A 19708-nucleotide genomic window follows, 5' to 3' on the forward strand; every position below is an offset into this window, starting at 1 on the left:
TGGGAGGCTGACCCGGGGCACTTGGGACTCTCCTGGCCTCTGTGTGGGTGAGCACCTGCCCCTGCCCACCTCCCCTGTCAAGCAAGTACAAGCGTAGACTCTTGGAGGGGGGACACGGGCGCAAGGAGGGCGTGAAGAGCAGGCTGGTGCCGGGAGGGGAAGGGACCGCCCACCAGCTGACGCTCTGCCCCTCTCTCCGCAGGGCCCTCCTGGTCCAAAAGGTGCTAAGGGATCCTCAGTAAGTGGTGTTGCCCCTGACCGGCCCGTGCCACCCGGGGGAGGGATGTGCATCCCCTTGGATGAGAACCACCCTGGGGTCCCCCTTCCCCCTTGACTCATGGGGCCGGTCGTTCACACCCCTCCTCTGTGGCTGGGCTGCCCTGAGCTCACCTCTACCCTGAGTCATCTCAGGCCGAGGCTCCCTGCCTTGCAGAAAGGGCTCTGTCCCCCTAAGTCCCCTCCTTGGGGTGTCCAGTTGTCACATCTGGGACTGGGAAGGGGCCCCAGCGTGTTAGGTTTGTCCCTCCACCTTCTCCACCTGTTTCCGGGGATCATTCTAGACCTCAAGGTGGACTCAAGTCACATCAGGCCTCAGTGACCAAGGTTGGTTCTCTTTTTGTTTTCCCCAGGGTCCAACGGGCCCGAAGGGTGAAGCAGGCCAGCCAGGACCCCCTGGTCTGCCGGTGAGTAGCCCTTGAGGGCTTGGGAGCCAGGTGGGGGTTCTCCTGACACCGAGGGAATCGTGGAAGCATCTGTTTGTGTGGTTTAGTCCCAAAGCGTTAATGAAACGTGTGGCGGAGCGGGGCCTGTCCGCTTCCCCGGGACACAGGTCAGCCCAGGGCGCCTCCGCCTCGGAAGTCTGGTTGAGGAGAGAGGAAGGGGGAGGGTTGTGTGTGTGTGTGTGTGTGTGCGTGTGCGTGTATGCCCAGGTGCCTCTGTGTGCACATGTGTGCACGCATGTGTGTGTGTGGCAGGAGCAGGCAGCCCTAGACAAGGCCCCGAGGGATGGGTGTGGAATGCTCCAGAGACAAAGAGGGAAGAAGACTGTACTACTAAGAGGGGCCGGTGTCTGCGGCCCAGGACCCTGCAGGTGCAGCCCTGGCGGTCCCGGCCCTGCCGCCACCCGGGGGCCGCCTCGTCCTCTCCCACCCATCACTGTCCCTCTTCCACACCCAGGGCCCCCCAGGTGAGGTCATCCAGCCCCTGCCGATCCAGGCGTCCAGGACGCGGCGGAACATCGACGCCAGCCAGCTGATGGACGACGGGGAGGGCGAGCAGTACATGGACTACGCGGACGGCATGGAGGAGATCTTCGGCTCCCTCAACTCCCTGAAGCTGGAGATCGAGCAGATGAAGCGGCCCCTGGGCACGCAGCAGAACCCCGCGCGCACCTGCAAAGACCTTCAACTCTGCCACCCTGACTTCCCCGACGGTAGGGCAACCGTGGGCCTGGGGACCGACGCAGGGGTCGGGGCTGAGCAGCCGGTGTGGCGGGAGGGACCCAGGCCTGGGCGGGCACGCACCTCGCTCGGCCTCAGGTCCCCCTCCGTGCAGTGGGGATGCAGGGGCATCTCCCCCTGGTCACCTGATGAGGCATCATAGTAGGAGGGGAAGCTGTCCTGGGAGGCTGGGGCAAGAGGTCAAGGCTGTGAGGTCACACAGAGCCGGGGTCTGGTCTAATCTTAGCCACTGTCTGGCAGGTAACCTGCTCTACCCGGGGTCCCATGATCCCCATCTATAAAATGGGAATTAAAACACATACCTATCAGAGGACGTGTATACAATGTATGAAATGCTTTGGGCCTGACGTGATGTTGGCCGCAGCTGCTGTCAGTGTTAATAAGAGTCCTCATGCTGGTATTGGATGTTGTACTTGGGGAAGCACTATTTAGACTCCAGAATATGATAAAAATGCAAATCAGTCCCATTCTCACCATTAATAACCAAGCACTACCTACCTACTAGAAAATAAGATCACACTGGCTTGCTCTGGGAAGGATGAACTCTTCTGCAAGATCTAAGGGGTGCCTGTGGTTCCAGTTGACTCTGATCCTAAGAACGTGAACTTCTAGGAGTTTTCCCGGAGCACCTCTGGGTTCCCATCCACCCGCCAGCAGGCAGAGCCACCCTCCCGGGTCCCCAGAGCTTGGACCCCGTGGGCCTCACGCTCCAGCTGTGCTCTTGATGATGAGGCTGTCCCTGTCGCTCCGTGGGCCCAGCAGGAACAGCAGGATGCCATTGGGCAAAGCCCAGAGAGGGCTGTGCTGCGGCACGTGCCTGGGCTGTGGGCTGTCACTGCTGGACTGAGATGCGGCAGCTGCTTCTGGAACCGTCCAAGGAGCAGCTCTCACGACCCGCCTCCCTCCCTAACCCCAACCCTAACCCTGCGATCCAGGTGAATACTGGGTGGATCCGAACCAAGGCTGCTCCAGGGACTCCTTCAAAGTCTACTGCAACTTCACAGCCGGGGGGTCGACGTGCGTCTTCCCCGACAAGAAGTCCGAGGGGGTGAGTACCTGCCTCCATCGCCTCCTCTCCTGCTGGGGCCGGGCCAGGGCTCCAGATAGTTCACATGCATGCAGCTTTAAGGATGAAAACCAGAAACTGGCCAGATCTAAAATCAAGGCTTTTCCTCCAGAAGTAGCCTTGAATTTGCCTTAGGAAGAAATTTCTAGCAATGGGGCGGGCTTAGTGCAGCCTCATTTGTGGAAGTGGAAGGGGTGGTTGGCGCGTGGCTATCTTCCCCCTACCGCCCACCCCGGGGGCTGGGATTTCCACCACTGGTTGGTCACATCCTTCCTAAAATGACCCTACAGTTCTGACCTCAGAGCAACCTGAAACCCATGGAAGGACTTTGGGGAGCGAAAGTGACCCAAATGCGTCTTTTAGAAGCTGGCGTTTGCTGAAATTCTTAGTGTCAGCTTCCTGGGTATCGCTCCTGAGTGCCATGCATTCCTTTACAGTCTGTTTAGTGAGGTTCTGATCCATGGAGATTTTGTGGGGTGGCGATCTGAGTCACCACTGTGGTCTTTCAGCATCCTCGCCTCTGTGGTGGGGTCTCTGTGTGTGCAGAAGGGTGTGAACCAGTGTGTGTGGATGGGTGTGCAGGTGGTGTGCAGTAGTGTGTGGGTGGCTGGTGGATGGCGTGTGGGTGGCGTGTGGATGGAGTGCAGGTGGTGTGTGGATGGCAGGTGGATGACGTGTGGATGGCATGTGGGTGGCATGCAGATGGCGTGTGGGTGGCGTGTGGGTGGCATGTGGATGGCACGTGGATGGCACGTGGATGGCACGTGGATGACGGGTGGATGGCGTGTGGATGGCGTGCGGGTGGCGGGTGGATGGCGTGCGGGTGGCGTGTGGGTGGCATGCGGGTGGCGTGTGGGTGGCGTTCGGGTGGCGTGTGAATGGCACATGGATGGCGTGTGGGTGGCACGTGGATGGCACGTGGATGGCGTGCGGGTGGCATGCAGGGACAGGCGTGTGTGGCAGGCGTGTGCTGCTTTCTGTCAAGCACGCGTTGGAGGCCAGGCCCACTGTGGCCCAGGACAGGTGAGGAAGGGGGGCGAGGTCTCTACCTGGGCAGATGGTGGAGACTTTGGCCGCAGTGCCCTTTGCATCTGCCTGGACAGACCCCGCTCCGTAATGTCCCGCCCCGACGGCTCCCCATCCCGTGCCGCACACCGAGGGCAGTGGGTTCCTGGAGCCGCAGCCCTGGTACCTTGCAGGTTCAGGGTTGGGCACAGCAGGAGTCGAGCAACCTGTGGTCCTCAGCTTCCCAGCTGCCTCAGCGCCCAGAGCCATTTCCTCTGGAGGGAGAGGTGCCCTGTCCCTAAATTTCACTGTCCCCGAGGGGAGCTCCGGCACGCCTGTGGGCCGGCAGGAACAGGGGCACTGCACTGTCGTGGATGCCTTGGGGACCCCTGTTTCATGTTCACGCTCTCCCTACCTGGGATTTTAAATCCCTGGGAAACCACACCCCTGGCAACAAGACCCCTGTGGTTCACAAGGAAATTCAAACCTCAGGACCCTTGCATCTGGCAGAGGCCCAGGAGGAAATTCCAGTGGGAAAATGCTGCCTCGCGTCCTTTCGTTGCTGTCTGTCCTCTGCAAACGGCCTCGCTGCTGGAGGACCAGTAGGACGGCCCCCAGGAGCCCTCGCTGGTGGTGGAGCCAGGCGGACGGTGGGCTTGGGGCGCCGAGTGACCCCCGCTGCTCCTTGCCTTTCCTCTGCACCTGTGCTGACCGCCAGGGCCCCACGGGCTGGAGCCTCGGGCGGGTTGAGGCATTCTGCCCAGTCCCCCGGGTTGCAGGGCCCCCTTGGTGGCGGAAGGGGTGGGGATGGAGGGCAGAAGTCTGGGCGAGGCGCCCACCTGCCCACGCCTCTGGTCCTGCTCTGGGAGGAGGCGGTCTTCGTGCTTTTTGAGCGCAGCGCTGACAGCGGCAGGTTTGGAACCAGAGGGGAGAGTCCCGAGGGGCAGGGGGCAGGCTGGACTTGCTCCTCCTCCAGTGGGGCCGCTTCTCAGGCTCCCCTGCACGAGGCCAGCTCAGAGGAGACGCCAGGGGATGGGGAACGGGACCTGGCGCCCAGGCGGAGCACCGGAGGGACGGCTGGGAACAGGGTGGACCTGTGGGCACTCTCCCCAAAGAGAAAGCCCCACCACACGCTCAGCACGCACACTACACACACACCATTGTACACCACACTCACACACACCACATACACACACACCCTATGCAGAAACACACACGCACACCTCACACCCAGCTGGACCTCGGTAGGGTCTCCTGCCCACTCCGTCCACAGGTAGAGGCCTTGGAGATGGAGCCACGCCCACAGATCAGGGGCTCGAATCAGAGAATGCCCACCTGTCTGCTCTCAGCCTATCAGTAGTAAATGGTCTTATTATCATTACTGTCGTCATCTGGGCGAGATGAGTGAGAATCGCCCGTTCACCCCTTCATTAATTCACTCCACGAGCATTTTTCTGCAGTCACCAAGTGCCAGGCTCTATCCTAGGTGCTGGATACACAGAACTGATCCGATGCAGACGCTTCTGACCCTGCACGTGAAGCAGGTGCCCGCACCTGGAAAGCACCAGGGCTCCCCCGTCCCCATTGCGGTCATGGGTCCGTCCTGGAGTGAGCGCCCAGCTCTGGGGGAGTTAGGTGCACCTAAGGGATCTTCTCCCAGGAGGCCGTCTGTCTCGCATCTCCGTGAGGGCAGGACGCAGGCCCGCTTGGGCGGGGAGAAGGCGTGTTTGCAGGACGTGGGAGCATTTCTCGTGAAGGCGGAAGTAACACTGTCGTTCTCTCTGTTTCTCTCCCTCCCCACCTCCCGCCTCGATGTTTAGGCCAGAATCACTTCTTGGCCCAAAGAAAACCCGGGTTCCTGGTTCAGTGAATTCAAGCGTGGCAAACTGGTAAGACGGCCTCCGACGTGTGTGCAGTGTCGGTTAAACCCACCCGTTTCGTATCTTGCAGAGTAAAATGGCCCGCTGGCCCAAAGAGCAGCCCTCCACCTGGTACAGTCAGTACAAGCGCGGGTCCCTGGTAAGTGGCCGCGGGGCTGCCTGCTTGCGGCACGGCCTGGCTCGGCTCTGCATGGGACTAATCGCCCCCAGCGCCGCACCTGCTCCTGCCCTTTGGCCAAACTGCTCCACGGCCGGGACCGCCAGGCTCAGGCCGGCCCCTCCTGCCACCCTGACGAGGCTTCACTTTAGCCGGAGGCAGCTGGATGGTTGTCTCTTCAGGTGGAGGACCCGAAGCTGGCATTCAGAGCCCCAGCTGGGTGCCGCCAGGACTTGAGACCAGAGACACCAGGAGTGGAGGGTTTATTTTGCTAAGTCCTAGCGGGCAGCTTGGATGAAGTGGGTCCTGGACCATTAACCCATCCAGTTCTTTCCCGGATCCATCCTCCTCGTGCCCTGCCCCTGCTGTGGCTGGGGGCCGAGGGGCCATTCCGGTTGCCCATGGGACCCTGGGCTTCTCCGCTGCATCGCACACGACCATGCTGGTCCCTGTGTTAACTTCTGGGGAGCCGGTCTTACATAGGCCATCCCGGAGGTGAAAGGCAACTGGCATCCCTCTAAAGATATGGATGTGATGCTTTTCTAGCCGGCATAGAGGCCGAGGCCATTGGGACCCGGTCATGTGGGGCCAGCGACTGCTTCCACGCAGCAGGGTGTTTTCCCCAAACATCTCGGGAGTTTGATTTGGGCCCGTTTCCGGAATCAAGTGCAGAGTTCTGTGCTCCCTTCCCGGCAAGTTCAAGGACTAGGTTCCAGACGTGGCCGCGTTGCCGGTCCCCGAGAGCCCCCTTTGCTTCCTACGTCCACCCTTCGGCTCGTGTCCCACCTGGGCCATCCCTGAAGGACGTCCTTCCCACTCAGAAGCCAGGTCTCGGGTGCACGACTTCGGGCCCAACCCCCTGCCCTCAGTTGGCTCCCCGGGGGGTCCCAGGGCCACGTTCCCCCAGGACTCAGAGTAGGGCCTTCCAGCGGCCTCTGCCCGCTGCACTTGGGGACCCCCCGTTCCTAGGCCCGGAGGTGCTCTGTGCTCAGTTAATATCTCACGGCCCGTGTCCTTGATTCCCAGTCACTGCGGCTCTTTCCAGACACTGGAGGTTTGCGCTCACCTTGCCACGTCTGGGGACTTCCTCTCGTCTTTGTGTGGGGACCTCCGGCACCCTTGCCCCCTTTTTCTCCTGCTGTTTCTCCTCTCCTTCACCTCCTCGGTGCTGTCCTTGGGAAGGAGCCACTGGCAGGCAGAAGGACCTGAAGTGGACGCCCACTTGGGGAGGCAGTGCCCGGGGCCCTTGAGCCAGGTGGATAGAGGGTGGGGAAGTGGGGGAGTCAGGAGGAGCTGGGGCCATGGTCCTTTCTGTAGCCGTGCTGGTGGCCTTCTCCAGACACGGCCCCGCACACCCACCCCCTTGCTCTGTGGAAGCGGATAGAGAATACCCACTTTCAGCCGCCAGCCCAGAGCCTGCCCGCTGCTTGGGTCCTGTTTCGCAGACAGTTGACCAAGGATGGAGGTGAAGGGTCAGTCTAGGGGAAACATCAGCTCGTCTTTGGCGTTTTCCTGCTGCATCATTTCTAGCAGCCTGTGACCATCAGAGTGGACAGGGCGTAAATACAGGTCCCTCCCTGAAGAAAGAGGTGCTTTTCTGGGCTGGCTGCCCTGGGCATCCCACGTGAAGGTGATACTGCAGAGCTGCTTCCCCCCAGGAGGGCGGGGCCTCGCGGCGGGGCTTGGCCGTGCCTGGTCCTCCTCCGCCTGCCCGGCACTGGGGGCTTCAGGTCCTTCTGCGTCCAGCACTGCCCACCTCTCTCTCTGCATGCGTCCTTCCTCCAGTCAGTCGCCTTGCGTCCAGGAGGAGCACCCGACGGCCCCGACTGCGGTTGGTATCCACTCTATCTCCTCAAGGTCCGGCTGGAAGTTGGTGTCTGGTGGCTGTGTGGGGAGCTGGCCAGCAGCTCTGCGCTCCCCCCGCTCCGCCGGGAAGGGCGCCCAGGCCTGGCTCACTGCCTTCGGCTCTAACTGTATAGATGTCTCTATACATACGTGCACAACATCAGCTTAAATTCTCACTCGTGTGTTCAGGATGGCTCGTTGAGGGTAGGCTGGGGGCTAGGGTCCGAGACAGAGTAGCGGGGGAGCGGCCGTGTGCTGGGAGGGGAAACGCGGGTCTCAGATCCTGACGTCCATCTGTGCATCGTCTGACGGGGAGACGTGATGGGCCAAGCCTGCTCTGCTGGGTGTGTGAGGAGAGCCTGGCCTCTCACGCTGAGGGCCTTCAGGGAGAGCAGAGACCCGCCTCGTCCCGGGGGCTAAGGACTGTCCCCGCCCCTGCTGTGTCCAGCAGCTCAAAAAGCTGCAGTTTAGAAGACGCAGAAACTGATCTGTCTCTCGGGCCGCCTGGCACTGGCCCGCGCCCGGCTGAGCTCTCAGCCCAGCGTGCATCCGACCTGTGACGCTGAGAAGCCACTTGAGAACCAACACTCTCTCCAGGGTGCTGCCCTGGGTTTGCTGGCAGAGAGCGGGGCTTTCAGCAAGGCTCCTGCCACCAGAGAGCCCTAGACTGCCCACTCAGTGTGGGCTGACCACCCCAGGCCACAGCACGGCCCACTCTGCTTTCTGCTGGATTCCATGCCCGGGACGGGGCAAGAATGGCCTCTCCCCCATGCCTCCACGGTGGTGCCTGGTCCCTCCAGGCTTCTGGCTCTTGGCCACATGTCCTGTGACCCTCTCACAGGCCGGCCTTCCTGTCTGCTGGCCAAGACCCCATGCCTCAGGCCCCTTCCTCCCCAAAGCCACCTGCCCTTTCTGTCTCCAATTCTCATGGCCCCAGCCAGGTCCTTGCACGTCACAGAGATCAGCCAGTGGTTTTCATGTATTAGCATGATCTAATGAGCACCTTCTTTTCTCCGGCATTGGGGCACAGTGACAGGGATGTACATGCCAAGCCCATGCCCTCAGGGTACTCACGGTCCAGGGAGGGCTGCAGACCAGGCCCCAGGTGCCTCTGACACAGGAGTCCAGTGCTCGTGTGGAGGGCCTCACAGCCAGTAGGAAAGATGGACACTGAGCCAGGCCAAGGTGGGCGAGGGCACCTAACCCCGGCAGGCTTCCTGGAGGCAGAGGCACATGAGTTGAACCCTGGAGGCTGAGTAGGGACCAACCAGGTAAAGTGGAGTGGGTGGGTTATCTAGGTCCCTGAAAGGAATGAGGCGTGGTTCACAGTGTTCCAGGGAACCCCCCAGAGAGCCCAGTGCATGCTGGCCTGGGGCCTGGGGCCCGGGCGTGCAGCAGGTTTCCAGATGGGGCTCTTGGCGTGGCCCACGCTCCAGAGGAGACAGCGAGTGGCTGAAGCTCTGGAAGCCCCGGCCGTGTGGACGAGGGGCTTTGCGCAGCCGTGTGTCCCCTCCCTGCTGAGCGCCCCTTCTTGTCCCCCTGCAGCTCTCCTACGTGGACACTGAGGGCAACCCCGTGGGCGTGGTCCAGATGACCTTCCTGCGGCTGCTCAGCGCCTCCGCCCACCAAAACATCACCTATAACTGCTACCAGTCGGTCGCCTGGCAGGACGCCGCCACGGGCAGCTACGACAAGGCCATGCGCTTCCTGGGCTCCAACGATGAGGAGATGTCCTACGATAACAGCCCCTACATTCACGCCCTGGTGGACGGCTGTGCTGTGAGTGTCGCCCACTGCCCTGCCTGGGAGTGGGGATGGGGGACGGTGTCTGTTGGTGCCTCATGCAGTTCATTCGGTCACCACGAACTTCTCGGGCACCTACCGTGTGCTGGGCCCTGGGTGCAGTGAGGGCCCAGGCACAGTGCCGCTGACCGTGGCTGGTGGACGTGGAATCCCCAGGCCAGCAGTGGGGACCTTCCCACGGAGCTGGGGTCGGGAAGGCCACGCTGAGATCTGATGGCAAAGGCCGACCGGGGTCCCTGATCCCGTGCCTGGTGTGACATGGAGCGTTCTTGGTCCAATTCGGAAGTTGAGACGCCTCCACTTTTTGGGGAATGGCCGGAGCTGAGTCTGAGTTTGCTCCTGGGAGTGTGGCCGTACTGGGAGGTGTCCTGCAGACTCAGAGGGCGGTGACAGTGTCAACCCTTGTGACACCCCCAGCCCTTGCTGGGTCACCTCCCTGGACCCTGTGCCGCCCTCTGGGAAGGACGTTCTGCTCAGGCCCGAGAAGCCAGTCAGGCCTGGGGTTGCTTCACTCTTTGGCCCCCGGCCCCTCTGCTTGCCAGGGTCAGCCCCTCGACTGTGCCTCCCGGGGCTGCATCTGCCCTGGGCAGCCCGGGTCTGAGCTGCGTCCTCCTGTCCTGGGCCATGCACAGGGCCCAGTCCTGGTGAAACCCTCAGACGTGTCCCTCCTGTGGCCTTTCCAGGACTGGAGATGGGGGTGTCAGCAGGAAGCACCGCCTCTGCGGGTCTTAGTGTCACATCTGACATCAGACCCCCGGCCTCTCACCACCTGCTCCCCAGAGACCCTGCCCGAGGCCCCCACCCAGCCTGGCTCCCTTGGGGACAGGGCTAATGGGGGGTCCACCCCACTTAGTGTCCAGGGCCAGTTTCACGGTGCCTGCGCCTGTGGGCACCCTCCTCTGGAAGGCACTGTGCCTCTGGTCTTGAGGTCGGGAAAGCTCTTCCCTAATTCCCAGGCCCCAGTTCCGGTCAGGGCCCTTCCCATGGATTTCCACATTCAGTGAACCATCTGCAGTCCCTTCTGGTTCTTCCTGGTTCCAGAAGGTTTCGCCACTTGGCTCCAACACCCTTGTTATATAGAGTGGCCAGGACATGTATCAGAGCTGGTCACAGGTGTCCCCAGCCAGGGGCAGGTGTACCGGGCACTGAGCTGTCTCTGCGTGCTTGTGAGCAGCCGGTGCTCCTGCCTGTGCACCCATCTTCCCTGCTGTGCATTCCTGTCCTGTGCTTTGGGGGCGTGTGTGGGATCTGAGGGTTCTCCCTAAGGCCTGCTGAGGTGGTCTGGCTACTTGGCCAAGCCAGAGTGTCTGGATGGTCCTGCAAGGCAGGCTCAGCCAGGCAGGAAAGCAGGAGGGCAGTGCTGACCCACTGGGTCGCTAGTAGCCGCTGAGAGCAGGACTCAGGTGGACCCAAGTTCACGTCTTGCCTCCTCCCCGGCTGCCCCGCTTGGACTGGGACGGACCCTTCAGCTGTGGGAAGCTCCAGTCCTTCTCCCTACAAAAGGATCTAGTTATAACCCCCAAGGGATTCCTTGGGGCTAGAGGTGAGTGTAGGGCAGGCATGGGGCCAGGGTGCCCGGAAGGGCGGCCTCCTCGAAATGCTGGGTCTCCCCTCCATGCTGCCCTGGCCCCTGGGACTGTTGAGGGTCAGTCCTTCAGACCTGCCCATGGAATGTGCAGAACTCGTCCCTATTTAAGGTCAGATAGGGATGCAGCTCCCTGTGGAAAGGGATCCAGAAGCATCCGGAAGCCTCAGCCATCCAGCATTTGTTCACGTTCCTGACGCAAACCCCAAACTGCTCCCAGAAGGTCGTGCGGCACCAAGTAAAATCATCCCTCGTGTCTGTCTTCTACAAGCGGAGGTAATAATAGCACCACGTCACAGGGCTGTTCCAGGGGGAGCGTGCCTAAAAAGCTCAGAGCTGTGCTCAGCTGCCATGAGCCCCAGAAGAAGCCCTGTTCCTGTGATTGTTTCAGGCAACACGGGCTCACGAGCACAAGACAGTCAAGGTGGGGCTTCCCTGGTGGCGCAGTGGTTGAGAATCTGCCTGCCAATGCAGGGGACACGGGTTTGAGCCCTGGTCTGGGAAGATCCCACGTGCCGTGGAGCAGCTGGGCCCGTGAGCCACAACTGCTGAGCCTGCACGTCTGGAGCCTGTGCTCCGCAGCAAGAGAGGCCGCGACAGTGAGAGGCCCGCGCACCGCGATGAAGAGTGGTCCCCACTTGCCACAACTAGAGAAAGCCCTCGCACAGAAACGAAGACCCAACACAGCTAAAAATAAATAAATTAATTAATTTTTAAAAAATCCCTTTAAAAAAAAAAAAAAGACAGTCAAGGTGGAGATGTGAGGAGAAACAGGGGCTCTCGTAGAGCAGAGGCAGAGCCTGGGACGGGCTTGGGGCTCCTCAGCTTCCACGGCAGAAAGGGAAACACTCTGGGTGACCCCGTACGTGTCATCTGGTAAAGGGTGCAGACTGGTTTTCTGGAAGAGAGACCATTCATTCCCTGGAAGGGATGCTGGGAAAATGTATCTTGTGAAGAACCGACTGGGGTGAAAAGGCAGATGCTCCTGGCCCCCTAATGCATCTCAGAAGGCTCCTGCACTCTTGAGAGCTTCCTGGGAAGATTCAAGTGCCCCCGTGCCTCTCCCTCTCGAAGCTGCCTGCCCAGAAGTTTCCAGTGCTGCTGTCTAACTCAGAACCTGACCTCCCGGCTCTGCAGGCTCCCGGTACAGGACAAGCTCGGACCTTCCTTCATCCTACAATCCAAAGTCCTCTCCCTCTGGCCCAACGTCTCCTGATGCCGTGGGTGTGCTGTCAGCATCTGGGGCAGCTGCCCATTGCTTGGGCCTTTCAGGACATCACCGGCATCCATGTACCCAAGGCACGAGGAACACTCCCCACTCCTGGCTGAGAACCGCTGATCAGGGTCTTCCCTTTATTTTGCGAGTGACCTGCCAAGACCCTCAGGGTATGGCAGAGCTGAGTCTCCTAATTCCCACTCCAGCATTCTTCCCACCGCAGTCCCTTCCTGGCATAGCTGCACCTTGAATGCCTCCATCAACAGGGAGCTCACTACCTCCTGAGTCAGCCCAGGCCACGGTTCTGAAGTCTCAGTGTTAGGAAAAGCTCTTCTGAGAAATGAGCTGGAACCCGCTTGCCCATTATTTCCACCTGTCATTCCTGTTCTGCTCCCTAAGGCATGCAGAGAAAACCTGGTTCCAGACCAGAGTTTCTCAGCCTTTGGGGCCGGATGATTCTTTGCTGTGTGTGGGTGTGGCAGGGGAGTAGAAGGGTCCTGTGCGTTGTAGGATGTTGAGCAGAAGTCCTGGACGTGACCAGCCACATCCTCTACCCACACAGTTGTGACAACCAGAAGTTCCTCCAGACATTGCCACAGGCGCCCCGGGGAACAAAATGGCCATCCTACAGGAAGGACAGTCAAAGATTTGGGGATCGCTCAGAAGGCTGGAAGGACCGGGCTCCTTCGCCTCCACCCAAAGAAGCCAACCCTGCTGCCCAGGAGCTCTGAAGCTGAGATCCATGGGACATCCCGACCGTGAGCTTCTCCTTGAGAAAATCAGCAACACAGATCCAAATTTCTGCCCCGACGCCAGGAATCCTGGCAGTCATTTCTGAGCTCTGTAGTGGTCCTCTGGGCGTCGCCAATGCAGAGGCAAGACTTAGTAGCATGGGAATATCTGGATTTGGCGCTTGACGTTTTTACTTCTGGAAAAGATGCTACCTTCGAGGAGGTGGAGAGATCATGGCTCTAAACAGAATAATTCTGATGATGGAGAACATGGGCCCATGTTCCTTCAGGCAGGGGAGGGGATTCGGGGGAGGGTTGGGCATAGGGGCGCTTCTGAAGAACGGCCTGGAACGGTCAGCACTCTGCTCACCCCACCCAACTCCACTGTCCACCAGAAGTTCAGCCACAGTTTGAAAAGTCACACCCCTCCCAGGTAATCCTGCAGGAGGCCTGAAGGAGTGGGTGCTAGCTGCCTCCCCCGGGGCGACGGGGTGGCGGGGGCTGCTTGATTCACATGGTGATAAGGGCCAGGGCTTCCCTGGTGGTGCAGTGGTTAAGAATCCGCCTGCCAATGCAGGGGACCCAGGTTCGAGCCCTGGTCCAGAAAGATCCCACGTGCCACGGAGCAACTAAGCCCATGTGCCACAACTACTGAGGCTGCGCTCTAGAGCCCGCGTGCCACAACGACTGAGCCTGCATGCCACAACTACTGAAGCCCGCGCGCCTAGAGCCCGTGCTCCGCAACAAGAGAAGCCACCGCAATGAGAAGCCCGCGCACCGCAACGAAGAGTAGACCCTGCTCACTTCCACTAGAGAAAGCCCGTGCGTAGCAACAAAGACCCAACGCAGCCAAAAATAAATAAGATAACTCTATTTAAAAAAATAAAAAATAAGGGCCAAAGACACTGGGATTCGGACGCTGGCACGGTGTGGCTCTGTAGCCTGATAGGTGGGCCACTGAGCAGGGCCGGCCCTGTGGAGGAGCACAGATCACCGGGCAGGAGGCCCAAGGAGCCACGCCACATAAATCCCCTTGTTTGTGCAGCTCTGCGCACCCCCGGGGGCCATTACCAGCCCATAATGGTTATTTATGCCTCAGGAATAACGGGGTAATGGAGCGGTGTGCACACGGCTTACAGCTTACAGATGCCCCCTCTAAGCGCTCTGATCATCGGAGCGCTGGGGCCCCATCAATCCGGGAGAAATCACCCTGCCAGCTGAGCACGCGCCGCCGTCCCTCGTGGGCGGGAGAGACGGGCGCTGGCCCTGCCAAGGCCTGTTTGCCCCACTCCCTGTGGGGAAGGAGAAGGCTGGGCTGCCCAGCTCACTGGCATGCGAGGCTCAGACCGCCTGTGGCCGAAGCCACACAGCTCCCCATGACAGCAGCGGCCCAGGGGAGGCCAGGCCAGACGTCTCACTTGAGTCCCTGCTGGGTGGTGGTGGGACCGGTGAGGGGATAGAGCTGGGGCAGGCAGGGTGGACTCTGGCCCCTCCTCGCTGGACTGGCCGAGGGAGGGCGAGGGCTCAGCTTCCTCCCAGGGCTCCATCCTGAAGGGGCATGGGTGGGCATCCTCTCTGGGGACCCTGTGTCCAGCCCTGCTGCCCACCCGGTGCTTCCCAGCAGCTACAAGGCCGCAGTGGTCCTTAGCCCCTTCCCTGGCAGCTCAGTTGGCAGTGCTCCCCCAGGCCGGGCCGCGGCCCCTGTGTTGGAAGCTCGTAGCATCTGTGCCCTTGAGCTCCTGGCCGCAGGAGCAGGTCCTTCAGACAGTGTCGCTCAGGGGATGGCCGTGACCCACGTGTGTCAGAGTTGCCCGAGATGCATCTAAACCACGCAGACGCTGAACCGCCCTAGGCCTCCTGAATCCCGTCTCTGGGATGGGCCAGAGCCGGCAGTGCTAACGAGCTCCCGAGCGGACACACATTGGCTCGTACGTGCGAGTCCTGGCTTTAAAGTATTTCCAGCCTGGCCTGCTGCGGGTAGGAGTGAGTGCCCTCGTTAAGGCAGGGCTGTGGGGAGGACAAGTTCACGTGGTCAGCGAGACTCTTCAGGAGGCGACGTCTAGAAACTCACAGAGCAGGTCTCTCCCAGGCTCGGTGCCTGCGTGGAGGCCTGGCCAGGAGCCCTGCCCCCGTGAGGCTTCCTTCCATCGTCTCCACCTCCGTGGAGCTCCAGTTGAGAAAAATGAGCCGCAGAGAGCATGTTAGTTATCTGTGGCTTGTAACAAATTACCTCCCAAAGTTAGCACCTAAAGCAACAAATATTTGTCATTTGACTCAGTTTCCGAGGGCCGGGACCCTGGGGGCAGCCTAGCTGGATGGCTGTGGCCCAGCATCTCTCCCGGTCTGCTTGAGCTGCCGTCACAAATCAGTGCAGACCAGGGACTTACCAAGAACAGGCAGTTGTTTCTCACGGTCCTGGAGGCTGCACGTCTGAGCTGGGCGCCAGCTGAAGGGCTCTGGTGCGGGCCCTCCCCCGGCTTACAGACAGCCGCCTTCTCGACGTGTCCTCACGTGGGGTTCAGAGCTGGCTTCCCGGCTGTTTCTTAAAGGGGCGCGAATCCCATTCATGAGACTCCACTGTGACCCAATTGGCTCCCAATGGCTCCGCCTCCCAACTCGGTCACACCAAGCTGAGGCTTCCCCACCTGGATCTGGGGGTCACACGCAGTCTGTCCCTAATGGTGCCGTGAGGTGGCTGGGCTGCTGTTACATGAAGGTGCCCTCGTGAGGGGCCGTTCCTCTCCGAGTGGGCTCCCCCTGGGGGGGATCTGTGGGGAATATGGGGGCTGGGGCCGTCGCGGAAGCTGCCACCCGGAGAGTGAAGGCCACCTCCTAGCAGCTGGACTTACTGAGCGCCTCTCCAGGGTCATGCAGGGCTCCAGGGGCTTTATGTGGTCACCCAGGTAATGGTCACGGCCTCCCCCAGAGGGACAGACCCATGCCGTCCCACGGGAGGGGAACGAGGCCCCGGGAGGCACTGCCTTCTCCCTCAGCTGGACCTGCCTCGCTGGGGATCAGACGGGAGGGAGGGCCTCCCGGGGCAGATCCAGCTGAGGATGTGCCTGGTCCAGTGCGAGGTGGAGAAGGCTGCTGGTCCCAGACAGGTGGGCAGACCATGTCTACGAGGATCCGGGACCCTCGTCTTGGGGGAGTTGACGGGGGACGGGGCCCGTGCATCCCTGACAAGTGTCCTGATGCTCAGGGTTGGGTGTAGGTGCTGTCTGACCGGGGTGGACCTGCACCTCACCCCCTGTATTCTGGGAGGTGTGGCTGGCGGGAGAGGGCGACACCACTCCCGGAGCAGTTCTGTCCCTTTCCTGGGGCTCAGTCTCCAAATCGGAACCGTGGGGCTCACGTCCCCCAGGGCGGTGCTGAGCGTGAACTCAGATGCTCATGGGGATGGAACAGGTGGTCGGAGCAAGGGAGGGCCTGACTCATCCCAGCAGGTGCTCTTTCCCCAAGCTCGCCCTGCCCCTCCGTACCTCGGTTTACCCAGTACTCCTCTGATGACGGGTAAGGTTCCCTCTCCTCGAACTTGTGAGTGCAGATCCCTGTCACTTCCGAGCATGACCCAGCCTGCTGATGGCCCCAGGGAGGGCCTGCGATCAGCTGTCGCTGTCTTGGAATTCTCAAGACTTCTTCATCTTCGAACAAGGAGTCCCTGGTGTGGATGTGCCACCTGGCGGGGAAGGGACATGGGTCCAAATGGGCTGCGGACCCTTGCACAGCCTCCTTAGGCGCGCTCCCGTGCCCCTTGCGGACGAGGGTGGGGTGAGGCGGACGTCTTGGGGTGCGCTGCCTGCTCCCCACGGCTCGTCCTGCTGTGGGTGGGTTTTCAGAGCCGTGGCGGGCGTGGATGGCTGGTTCATCTCGGAGCCCCCGCTGACCCGCATCCCCCTCTCTTCCCTCCCCCAGACAAAGAAAGGGTATCAGAAGACCGTTCTGGAAATCGACACCCCCAAGGTGGAGCAAGTGCCCATTGTGGACATCATGTTCAACGACTTTGGTGAAGCGTCACAGAAATTCGGATTTGAAGTGGGGCCGGCTTGCTTCCTGGGCTAGGAGCCGCGAGCCTGGCCCCAAGAGCAACCTCGTGACCTCAGCGCACCGCCCGTGGGTGTCCTGGACGGTGAAGGCCCCTCGTCCCTCCCCACCACGCCGGGCCCACTCCACACCCAGAGAGAGCAAAGGGAAAGAGCCGAGTCCCCGCCCCGGAGACGAATCACATGACCTAGATGCCCCGCAGCCGCCCGCTGCCTCCAGCTCCGTTCCGTCTACACCACGCTCCCCAGGGAAGGGAACGGGGCCCACGCGTCTTGCCCCCGAGCCCGTGGATCTCGTGCACGGAGAGTCCACAGGGGCCCGGGTGTGGCTGCAGTATTTGGAGATCATGTTTTGTTTTTTGGGTTTTTTTGGAAAACATTCAACTTGAAGATGTGTACTTCCCCTGACCTTCAAAAATTGTTCCGAGGTAAGCCTTGTAAAGGTCACCTCACCCTCCAGAGCCTCTGTTTTTAACAAGATCCATTCACAGGCCAAATGTCATCCTGCATGTGCCTTTCCGATGGATTAAAGGTGCTTTTGTTTTTGTGAGTTTTAAGTAAATATTTGTATTGTATTGTCATAAATGTTCAGTGTCCCTGACTTTCAATCATGCCTGTAAACCCCGCTTCGGTCCCATTGGGAGAGTTGAAAAAACAGGTGGGGTGTCCATTGTGGGATGCAGTCCACACCCCTGCCTGCTCAAGGACGTGTGAGAAATTAGAAGTTTGCCAAGGGCAGCAAGAATTCACCCCACCATTTAAAAAGCAGGTGCCAGTGCCCCTTTCAGACAAGTCTTTGATTAGCTCTGGGTTTTATTTTTTAACAGGGAGAAAAAGAAAAAAGGATTTTATACTTTGCCTTCTCCACATGCGCTTAGATGAAAACGCAGGCTTAAATTAATTTTAATTGCTTCCTTTTTCCATGTTTCTTCCTACAGAGCCTGATGGGAGGATGTCCAGGGCAGGGAAACCACATTTTCTGTAGATGATAATTAAATGAAAATTGGTGCTTATTTTTACATTTCTCTTTCGTGGTGCTATCTGTTAAGATCTCCTTGAAGGTGACACTGGGGGTAGCTGCCGTGCCTCGTTCTCCCATCTTTCTCCATCCTGGCTATTGCCTCCACCATCTCGGTTTTTGCCAAGGACATTAAGGTAAATGCGGGTCACCTTCCCTGCCATGGCCCCGTGCTCCTCCCAGACAGCAGTGAAGCCGCCCCAGGCCGGGTACCAATCTTAGCCTGTGCATCTGTGATCTGAAAACACACACACACACACACACACACACACACACACAACACATGGTCACTTTCTGCGTGGTCCACGGTGTAACGATGGCGGATTGCATTCTGTTGCCGAATGTTTGTGGTGCTAATTTCTGCGTTTGTTGCAAGAACTGAATTGAAGCAGCATGTGGCCTCTCAGCTGGGCTGCCTTTGGTGCAGCCCCAGCAGACAGACAAATGTGCAATGAACTCTGTGAGTCCCTCCGGGGTTGCCCGCGGTGCCTTTTCCCCATGAAAGTGATTTGGATTTCCATCTGCAAATGTGCTGGGTGCGGGTCTCAGCCGCGCGGGTGCTTGGGACCGGCCAGGTTCCATCTGCTCCTGGTCCTCCTCCCTGAGCGAGGGTGAGGACTGGCAGGGCCAGCAAGGAAAGGCGATCCCTTTACTGTGAAAAGCTGCCCTTGTGCAATGCCCTTTCCTTCCACAATGGGAGAAGCAAGACAGGCCCCAGGGCCCTGTGCAGCCTCCTCGGGGGGAGCTGTGACAGGTCCCGGCTCCGGTGCTGTTCTCCGCCCAACCCGCCTCATTGGACCGTGGTTCCAGCTTAGGAAACCACTGCGGAGCAACCCAAGAGTCACAGCACACCACCCACGAGGATTTCCTGAATCCCCTGGAAATTGAGTCTTACTCTTGCCAAAGAAAAGCCTGGCTTCGAGATTCTTCCGAACCCAGGATGCCAGCATCTGCCAGCAACCCTTTCCTTCATCTCATCAAAAGAAAAGCCATATCGGAGCGTTGCCGTAGGGCGCCCTGTGGGTTTTGTCTAGGTCATGTGATTCCATTTTGATTTCTCATCCTGCCCGAGTTCTCCTTTTATTCTGTCGATCTTTTCCTCCATTGGACCCTTCAAAGCTGTTGTAATTTGTACTGAAGTCAAAATGTGTCCCGTTTTCCCCAGACCACTTAGCTATGGTATATTGCAATAAAATTACTTCTTATATTTGCAGAAATTCTTTTGGCGTAATTTTATTTTTTCCCCCTCATCTACGTAATTGGACACATGTTGGCGAAAAGAAAAAGAAAACGGTTCAAAGAAAACCTACGGTAAAGATTCTAGGACATTAGGCCCTTTAAAACTAGAATGTTGAGTGACACATTGTACATTTCCTAAAAATCCAGTAGACGTGTTCATACGTTTTAAGTGTAATGCCCAGGAAAGGGTGTTTTAAAATATTTTAAACCTGTGTAACAGAGGAATAATTGTAATCGTTTTTCAATAAATCAAGATTAATGTTTCCACCGTAAACAGATGTGATCGGCTGTCTTCTTAAGTGTGACCAGGGCCTTCCCCTGCATTAAACCAGTGTGTGACCCCAGTCTCAGGACAGGAGAAACTCTCAAAATCCTGGCCAAGGTCACAGAAAGTGGAAGGAAGCCACTTCCCAAGCCATGCGTCAAGGGAGCTCTTCCTCGGAGGAAGTGGCAGTGGGCGTCCGGAGACAGAACTGTGCCTTGGGGTGCCCTTGGGTTGTGGTCAGGCACCAGCCCTCCAGGCTTCCTGGGGGAGTTTCCACAGTCCTGGGGCATCCCGACCTTGACAGTGTGCGGGCCTCACTCTCGCCCTGCGGAGGTGGCAAGTCCCCAGGCTCCCCCTCTGCTGTCCAGCTACAGAGCGGGACGATAGTACCCGGC

General features: G+C 59.4%; 1 protein-coding gene across 6 annotated transcripts in view; it reads left to right on the forward strand.

Annotated features, from left to right (window-relative positions):
• COL5A1 (collagen type V alpha 1 chain) overlaps positions 1–19026 on the forward strand; it is a 160113-nt gene extending 141087 nt beyond the window's left edge. For 4 of the 6 annotated variants that reach the window (XM_081236130.1, XM_081236129.1, XM_081236127.1 and 1 more), the window contains 7 exons: positions 203–238; positions 630–683; positions 1177–1432; positions 2396–2508; positions 5352–5420; positions 8959–9192; positions 16664–19026. In XM_081236130.1, the coding sequence (XP_081092256.1) occupies positions 203–238; positions 630–683; positions 1177–1432; positions 2396–2508; positions 5352–5420; positions 8959–9192; positions 16664–16810 (909 nt within the window). In that variant the 3' untranslated portion in view covers positions 16811–19026. Of the gene's footprint in view, positions 1–202; positions 239–629; positions 684–1176; positions 1433–2395; positions 2509–5351; positions 5421–5481; positions 5551–7353; positions 7559–8958; positions 9193–16663 lie in introns of those variants that run through there. The other 2 variants (XM_081236128.1, XM_081236132.1) reach the window with 2 other exon arrangements.
• The last annotated feature ends 682 nt before the right edge of the window (positions 19027–19708 follow it).

Source organism: Mesoplodon bidens, assembly GCF_964165515.1.
Source record: "Mesoplodon bidens genome assembly, chromosome: 6".
In the NCBI taxonomy this organism is placed as follows: Eukaryota; Metazoa; Chordata; class Mammalia; order Artiodactyla; family Ziphiidae; genus Mesoplodon; species Mesoplodon bidens.